Here is a 9,409-nt window from a genome sequence, read left to right as displayed (position 1 = left end):
AAAATAGCGTGTGCGACTCGTTGCAAAACTCGATTTTTTCTTTTTGCAACTTGTTGCACAAACTACTATTGTGCATCTAATTTTTCAACTTTATTTTTTCAGCACGGTCGTACGTACCACAAGTGCTGAAAAAAATCGAGTTTTGCAACAAATTGCACACACTAGTTTTACGCAATGACTTAAAATGGGGTTTAATATGAAAAATCGGGACCAAAATTGTGTAGTTTATTTACTTCGCATGCCCGTTTTTGCCAAAAAATCAAGCTGCTGCAGAAAGCAATCAGATTCCTTATTATCGAGCCGCATTACACAACTCCATGAATCACGATCGAAACTAGACTTTGTTCATCAAATTATTTCAAATATTACACTATGCAGTCAATACACTATTTGATTATTCACTCATGCTTATGATGCAAAATATAGTTATAAATTTATTGTTTTTTTCATTGTTGGTTTTCATTATTAACATTCGATTGAATGTTTTGGGTGTTTTGATGGTTATGACAGCTCCCATTTCATTGGTATGGAAAAGTAAGCCATTCTATCACTCAAAAAGAACTGTTAAATCAGGTTTTATGATCCGCAAGAGCAAAATAGTAGTTTGTGCAACTAGTTGCAAAAAGATGATTTTTTCAGCACGAGTTGTACGTTTATCCAACGAGGCTTGCCGAGTTGGATAAATACTACGAGTGCTGAAAAAATCGAGTTTTGACGAAAAATGGCTTAAATATGATAAATCTGTACCAAAATGATACAATTTTATTTAGTTCACATGATCAATCTTGCCAAAAAATCACGTTGCTGCAGAAAACAAACAGAATCTATGTTATCGTGCCCCATTGTGTGCGCGACAGACCATAAAGAAATAGATAAACCTGCCTTTGGAAAATTTGATGTCATGGCCATTATTCATTACGTGAGTTAGAGAATGCACTATTTGAACACTCACCCAAGCCAATTGAGCTAAATGTGGTCATATAACTATTGTTCTAATGCTGGTTTTCCATTATAGCACCGAAATGAGTGCTATAATGGATTTTATGCAACCCATTTGAGTTGCATAATGTTCATTAAAGCACCCATTTCATTGGTATGGAAAAGTAGGCCGTTTTATCACTCAAATGCCAACTGTAAACCAGGTATTATGATCAGGAATTGCAAAAAAATTGTTTACTATCATGTTTAATGTTTTGCTTCTGGTTAATGATTTAAAAAAAAAAAACTACGAAGAAATACTGTTCAATCTGACATATGTTATACAAAGAGTTGGCCGTAGCCTTCAAACTTAAACAAATGAATATTAGCATATGGTCCGTGGTTCGCCTTGCGACGCAGCTTAGTCTTGCTGGTATGACATGACCGCTGGACGGCTCTGCCACATCGATTCTCGGAATGCTGCCTTTGATCCTGCTTATGAGTTGCTTTGTGTCTTTGGCATTTGTATACAATGGAGCTCAGTAGACCAAAAAATGCTATGACAGTTTTCGAAACATTTTCACGCCTAAAATGTTCAACCGTGTACTTTTGCCATGATCTTTGATCGCTTGAAAAAATGTACAATGTGCGCCGCAAAACTTCCTGTTTCGACGACATGTTTTAAGCAATGTTGGAGTAAGATATTCATTCACATAAAGTCATATTTCTGTGGAAGCATTAATATTCTTATAGAAATTAATGCCATTTTTCAATTGCCACCCGTTAGTTAGGGTTAACCTAATTGAATCACTTTAGATTAGAATAAAATATATGGACTTTCAGTGGAAAAAATATTTCCACAAATTTGAAGGGCAATATTTAGCCAACTCGCATTGTACCAGGCATTGTAATTTATCCCATCATTTGATCTTCTGAGCAAAGATACTGATGATATGCTGGGATATCGATCCTAGTTATCTATCAGCTCAGTAAACAAAGTGCAATGTTCGCCATGGAGAAAAGTTTTTTCACTGCTTTTGTTGTAGCAACGCCCTCGCAACGTGAACAAACCTCGAACCACGCTAGCTATCAGGATCATCATCAAATGCTCAAATGATAATATCTTTCCGGACTGCTCTATGATTAGGGATAATATCTTTGCACAAGCAAAGATGATATCCTGTGCTCAGATGATATTGCAATGCCTGCATTGTACTAACCTTTCAAAAATTAACTTCGCTTCCGTTAAATTTAAAATGTAAAAAAAATAACTTGTTAGGTTAAAGCAGACGTTTTTGCAGTCATTTTCGAGAATCTTGTGATTGAAGCTCTTTGTGAAGGTCTAAGGTCAAATATCATCTCATTCCAAGACATAATTTTTGTTTTCCCTACTACATACTCAATGCCTGATATTTTCATCATATAGTTCAAATTGTGAACCCAGTGCTTAAATACATTGCACGAATAATTCTATTTGGTCATAATGTAAAAATTTCTATATGAGATGGCATATTATGTTTGTTATTCATTGCCCTGGCAGTTATATATTACAGAATAACACCTCATTATCAATTACCTACTTCTGACTTGCATTGAAGTCGTCCTTGGAAATAGCATCGAAACATAATGTAAGCTCAACTATGAATCGTGATACAATCTTGTATTTGTTGTGCTTACAACAATGCTATGCATTCTTTTGTGAGATATCAATTTCCAAGGCAACATAATTCGATTGGGAAACATTTTGATTGTTTGTGAATGGAAATATTTTTTGATAAAAGTCCGCTATAAATACTACGATCCGAGTTACTTTCAACCAGTTCCAGTTTTGAGACGGTATCAGATACTTTCACTACCAAAATGAAAAACTTGCTGATCATCGGTTTTGGCCTGTGCCTTTTGGGTGTAAGTCGAATCATAAATATAAATTGAAATAAATTATTTTCCATACTTCTTATCTACAGGTCACTCTTGCCAGTCCGCAATTGCTCACAAACATTGGCAACACTCTATCCAGCTTGCTCGGCACTCTGCTGGGACAACTGACGAACGTAACAAACTTGCTGAACAGTGCTTTGAGCAATGTTGTCACTACCTCTAATGCTGTTTTGGCTACGGCTCTGAGTGAAGCTCAAACGGCGGTTAACAATGCCCAATCGACTGTGTCCGGCCTCGTTGGTAACGCTTTTTCTTTAATCGGTTCCGTTGTAAACCCAAATCTCAACACAGCCGTCAACCAATTGTCGGCCGCTGTTGGTAACGTGAACACCATCGTTAACCAAATCGTTGCTGCTGGAGCTTCAGTATCGGACACTCTGGTTACCGAGCTGAACAATGCCGTCGCTAACGTAACCGCTCTCACAACGTCCGTCGCCTCACTTAGCAGCTCGCTGTTGGGCTCCCTGTTGGGTAAGAAATAAGTTAAAAGAATTTGGCCACATCTTAATAAACACAAATGTGCGTATTGCAAAGAATTTGTTTGACTGATTTGGGTACCCACTTTGCTATGCAAACCAGGTTTCCGTTTTCGGGGTGAGTTCCAATATGGCCGAAAAATCTCCAAGAATTCAAAACCAAACTTAAATGTCATCGCTTCTCCAATCATATTCAAGTTGCATTATCACCAAATCCAAAATTCACGAATTATTAGAAACCAATAATGTGGACATGGCTCTATTATGCTCAACGAACTTGAGCTTTTCAAACAAAATACTGTATAGATGTGTTCTACAATTTTAGGGATACATATGAGGCAGGAAACATTTCTTGCCTTCAAAAACTCTCACATGCCAAATTTAGTTCCATTTGCTTGATTAGTTTCTGAATTATGCAGAAATTTATGTTTCATTCGTATGAGAGCCCCCCTTCCAAAAGGGGGAGAGGTCACGAACCACCAAAGAAACATTTCCTGACTTAAAAAACCTTTAACATACCAAATTTGGTGCCATTTGCTTGATTCGATTTTGAGTTATGTGGAAATTTCGATTTCTTTGTATGGGAGCCCCCCCCCCCTCCCTCCTTGAAGAGAGTAGAGGGCTTACGAACTACCACGGAAACATTTCTTGCCTATTCTATCTCATGCCAAATTTGGTTCCATTTGCTTGATCAGTTTCCAAATTATGCAGACAAATTATGTTTCTTTTATATGATGGCCCCCCCCTTCCAGATGGGGGAGGGGTCACGAATCACCAAAGAAACAATTCTGAATTTCAAAAACCTCAACATGCTAACTTTAGTTGCTTGAGTAGTTCTCGAGATATGCTGTAATTTATTTATTTATTTGGGAGCCCCCCATTCAGAAGGGGGAGGGGTCTCCAAGAATCATAAAAACTTCCTTGACTCCAAAAACCTCTGCATACTAGTGTTCACGCCGAATGGTTCAGTAGTTTATAATGATCAGACAGACAGACAGAAATCCATTTTTATATTATATATAATATATGAGACTATTCTACCCCATATTCCCCTAAAACAAACATACTCTCCAGATAAAATAACACTGAGTTTGAGAGCATGACCCCCCGTCGTCTCCTTAAGATAAAGAATGTGTGTTCCAAATTTAGTTAAAATCGGTACATGGGTTCAGAAGTTATGCTGGAACATACATACAAACATACAAACATTGAGATTTATATATATATATATATATATAATATATATATATACAAGAAGATATAAGATTGAGGTGAACCGGTCAAGGGCCGAAAACCTCATTAATAAAGATAATAAAAAAAAAGGTATTAAATAGATAAATAGATTTCCGATGACAGTTATCTAATTTATAATTTTGTTGTGCAGAAATTTGATTTTTTTAAATCACCCGAAATATTTTGAAACCATGGGGGAGGTTCCTTCATCAGTGCTGCCACCTGGAAAAGTTTAGAGAAAAAGTAGAACCATGGAAATTTGACATGGCATGATATAGAAAATGAAAATCAAAATGTCTCTACAACGTTATAGATTTTTTTGCCAAACAATTTTTAGTTTGTGGGGTTAGAAGTTCAACAATCTTAAGTATTAACTGCTTATTCGAAAAAAATTTAAAAATCGAGATATCATGTCTATTTTGTGTGCTTTTAAAATTCTAATCCCGTAAACCAAGATTTTTTTGAGAAGCGTTTCTAATTTTTGTTTTATAACAAAAACATACTTCATTTCCTATACCACACCGTGTGAAATTTCAATGATTCTACTTTTTCTCTCGATGTCAGCTGGTGGTCTTCTCCTCCCCTATGCGGGGTGAGATGCGCCAGTGGAAACGCCAGTGAAACGCGCGTGTGCTCGTAGAACTTATTTTCATTTTAATTGCCTACATTAAGGCAATTAACCGAATGTTTCAGCTGTACTCACCATACGAAATGAGCATGGTTGTACTGCCTCACACCGACCTCAGAAGTTTGAGGACCAATTTAAGGACCGTATTAAGACCAATTATGACGACGATTCTACAAAAAAATTGAATTGATCTAATTTTCTACTGTTTTTATGGTCCTGTGGATTGCTGTTTTCAGATCAACGCTTGAAACTATGGATTTTCTTTTGTATACTATTAAAGAAGGGTTGAGGAGTTGAATCGATAGGCAATAGGTAAGGGCGATAGGCAAAATCTGCTATCCCGTAATGGTGGTGTCCAGTAAACGAGTAAGCGTGGCAGGTGAAAAATGCCTCGAGTATGAGACTCATTCGTCAAGGTTTTTTGAGCGCCTATTTCTGAGTCTTTGGATTTCTCGAGAACTTTACACCTGAAACAACTGCATCCTTGGCTGCCTCGACATTTTCAGAAGCTAACGTATTACCAATTTCCGTGGGAACTTGAGTGGAAAGCTTGTCATTCAAAGGTGCAACGGGGCGTCGCGACAATTACGGAACAGTCTTTGCTGATGACATCGTGACACACAGAGTTTTGTAAAACTTGATCACCATGAATGGTAATGCTTTGCGTGTGTGAATGGTTTTGCTACGCGACTTTATCTAGACTCGGAATATTTGTCTCCAAAACTTCCACCTGCTCTTGAGAAAACTCTCCTTCAGCTAATGATTCAACGGAATATTCCATCAATATTCCACGCATGGTCATCAGGGCTCCGAGTCTCGGTCAGTAACGCCACTAATTCGTCCTTTGATATTTTTATCAAGGTGTTTGTATCAAACTTTGTCCTATTTTATAGAAACGCTACGATTCAAAATAATGATACAAAATAGGAAATAGTCAAATCTACCTTCGAAAGTCCAGAATAAACCCTCTGGAAGATCCAGTTCGGTAAGCACTCGTACTACGTACGACCGTGCTGGAAAACATACCGTTGAAAAGTTTGTTGCACAAATTACTATCATATGTTCTGCTTGTATTCCATAAAAAGATATAATTGTGCCTGTCATAAGACATAAGATTTTAGTACTATTCCGAATCAAGTACGAGACATTGAAGATTGCCATATAGTTGATGTCATAATACGTATCAAGATTACAAGTTGGTAGAATTAAATGGAATAGTACTAAACTCGAGTTATGACAGGTGAAGACACTCCACTGAAAAAGCTTAACGTTGTGCTTATTTTCCGCCTTTAAGAGATATGGCGTTTCGTATGAAGTGAGAATTGTCGATTATTCCCTTTTAAATTACATGATCGTCTCACGAGAGACGTGACGAAATCGACAATTCTCGACTCATTCGAAACGCAGAATAAGCACAAATGTTGTTCGTTCCGAGGATACTCGAATTCGCTGCAACATAAATTTGAATCAAACAGAAACCAGGTCAGTTTGTAACGTGGAAATAATCCACTCAACATGTATTTTCCTGCGCAGCCTTGAAAAGTTTTTACTACAAACTGCTCGTTAACAATGCTCCAATTGTCGTCTCATTCGTTTGTGGTGATGTCGAAACACATTTTGACTGTTTATAAGCAATGTCATTTATCACAGTCGCACTTTCAATAATGCCATTCATTCTTTTGAAAGATATTAATTTCGCTTGTATGAGTGTTTAGAGTAAATTATTTCCCGCTACATGTTGCTATAAATACTGAGACCCAAATTGATTTCAAGCAGTTCCAGTTTTGACAAGAAAGTCACCTACTAACAAAATGAAAAACTTGATGATCATCGGTTTTGGCCTGTGCCTTTTGGGGGTAAGACGTACCATAAATATAAATTGAAAATAAATTATTCCTCCGTAATTGTTATCTACAGGTCACTCTTGCCAGTCCGCAACTGCTCACGAACATTGGCAACACTCTATCCAGCTTGCTCGGCACTCTGCTGGGCCAACTGACGAACGTAACAAACTTGCTCAACAGTGCTTTGAGCAATGTTGTCACTACCTCTAATGCTGCTTTGACCACGGCTCTGAGTGAAGCTCAAACGGCGGTTAATAATGCCCAATCGACTGTATCCGGCCTCGTTGGTAACGCTTTTTCTTTAGTCGGTTCCCTTGTAAACCCGAATCTCAACACAGCCGTCAACCAATTGTCGGCCGCTCTTGACAACGTGAACGCCATCGTTAACCAAATCGTCGCTGCTGGAGCTTCAGTATCAAGCACTCTGGTTACCGAGCTGAACAATGCCGTTGCAGACGTTACCGCTCTTACAACGTCCGTCGCATCACTTAGCAGCTCGCTGTTGGGCTCCCTGTTGGGTAAGAAATAAGTTAAAAGGATTTGGCCACATCTTAATAAACACAATTGTGCACATTGCAAATACTTTGTTTGATTGCTACGCATAACAGTTAACCGTCTTAGAGGTGAGTTCCAGATTATGAAACCACCCTGTCATCGCTTCTGAAATCATAAAATTTGATATGCCGATATTTCATGTCATGTCATAAGTCTAGCAGGACACCGCATCGTTAAAAGCTCGGATGAGCATCACATGAAACCCTTATCCCATGTCCGTGTACTGTCCATTTTAGAATATTGTAGAATATCAATCTGAAGTTGTCAAAAATACCTTGGTCTACGTTCCGCTCACTGTTGATAATAACCTTTCCGTAGCGGGCGTATAATTTTAATGAGTTGCAAATATTGAACAAGCTGTCGAAAAGGACCGTCCAGAAGCCATGTGGTCATACATGAAGGGAGGAGGGGTTTGCAAAAAGACCAAAATAAACTACATGAATCGTTTGTTTGAGAAATTGCATATGTAACATTTTTGACCAAAATGAGATTTTTATATATTCTGAATCCTCGTCCAAAATACGTAGGGTATAGGATGTATTTTGGGCCACCCTCACAAGGGCTCTTATTTTGGACTACCAAGAGGAATTTGCACTTAGTGGTCCAAAATATGAGCCGTCGAAATGGTGGTTCAAAATACCCCCCTTACCCTATTCTGGTAAAAAATACGAAAATGTTTTTTTTTGTACAGGAATGTATGATTTTTTGTTGTTTGTTGGGAGAAACTATATATGTACATGCACTTTTAAAAGCAATTATGGAGTACTGCTTACAGTTTTCGCACTGGAAGTTCCCCATGATGTGGAGTTTTGCAAAAACTATTGATATGTATCGAAGAAATCGAAATATTCAGTGTCACTTTGTTTAAAAACAGTTTTTTCGTTGTTTTCTCGAAATTGTGTAAAATGGATATATGCAGTTTCTCATCCAAATTATTCACATGAGGGAGGGCAGGTTGACGGCCAAAGTACGTGCTTTTTAGTATTAAAATATGTGTATTCTCGACGAATAATATTAAGTGAATGTTTAAAAAATTGTAACGAGGAGTTTTGGAGTTGGAACCGTTCTTTGATTTCCGTTTAACTGGCTTCACTTAAGCGCCAAGCAAGATGACCTAAATCTCTTGCTTGTGAAGCAGCAAGATAAGATACCCGGCGAGACTCAGGGCGAGTCCTTCAAAATCATGGAAAAACAGTAGAACGAACCGACCAAATCACTCACAACCTTTACGATTTAATCCCCAGTTCCCTTCCCAGACAATGAATTCTAAAAAAAAACAATCGATCAATCTTTCCTTTGTCTAAAACAATCTCCGAGTTCGTTAATAGGAATTTAATTTTTGTTACCAGTCCTATCAATTCTACTACAATCCTACCTACCACCAAGAGGAATCGGAGTGATCGAGACCTCTCGCAACCTACAATCCGATCTTCAGACCGGACGGAACACCTTCGCGTGAAAGATTTCAAGTTCCTTCACACACCAAAAAGGGAAAAACATAAATCACAGGTCACATTAGCACAACATAACACCAATTTTACACGAGTTGTTTGAGCAGAATTATTCGATGCCTTACCTGAGTCTCGAGCAGCCACGACTTATTTACTAAAATTAGTTATTGGTACTAATTTTGAAATACTAAATTTTTCAACAAGCTTTTTTTGTGTAACATTTTACATCTTACATCGGAAATTCTTGTTCCCGCGCACTTGGGCCTAGTAACTTTCTTCCACCAATTTTCGTGATTCTGATAGCTAGAAACAACATAGAAATGCTTTACAAAGAACGTACTTATAAGATTCTACAATTTCCCTCAC

General features: G+C 37.8%; 2 protein-coding genes across 2 annotated transcripts; both read left to right on the top strand.

Annotated features, from left to right (window-relative positions):
- Positions 1-2,749: 2,749 nt before the first annotated feature.
- Positions 2,750-3,392, top strand: LOC134227497 (uncharacterized). The gene is made up of 2 exons (XM_062709031.1): positions 2,750-2,823; positions 2,883-3,392. Exons 1-2 carry the CDS (start codon positions 2,779-2,781, stop codon positions 3,336-3,338), a joined length of 501 nt encoding a protein of 166 aa, XP_062565015.1. The 5' UTR covers positions 2,750-2,778; the 3' UTR covers positions 3,339-3,392.
- A 3,588-nt stretch (positions 3,393-6,980) lies between these two features.
- Positions 6,981-7,617, top strand: LOC134227496 (uncharacterized). Its single transcript, XM_062709030.1, has 2 exons — positions 6,981-7,049; positions 7,111-7,617. Exons 1-2 carry the CDS (start codon positions 7,005-7,007, stop codon positions 7,564-7,566), a joined length of 501 nt encoding a protein of 166 aa, XP_062565014.1. The 5' UTR covers positions 6,981-7,004; the 3' UTR covers positions 7,567-7,617.
- The last annotated feature ends 1,792 nt before the right edge of the window (positions 7,618-9,409 follow it).

This window comes from Armigeres subalbatus, chromosome 3 (assembly GCF_024139115.2).
Source record: "Armigeres subalbatus isolate Guangzhou_Male chromosome 3, GZ_Asu_2, whole genome shotgun sequence".
NCBI lineage: Eukaryota > Metazoa > Arthropoda > Insecta > Diptera > Culicidae > Armigeres > Armigeres subalbatus.
Note: the sequence above shows the minus strand (reverse complement) of the source record. Positions and strands in the feature narration are given on the sequence as shown.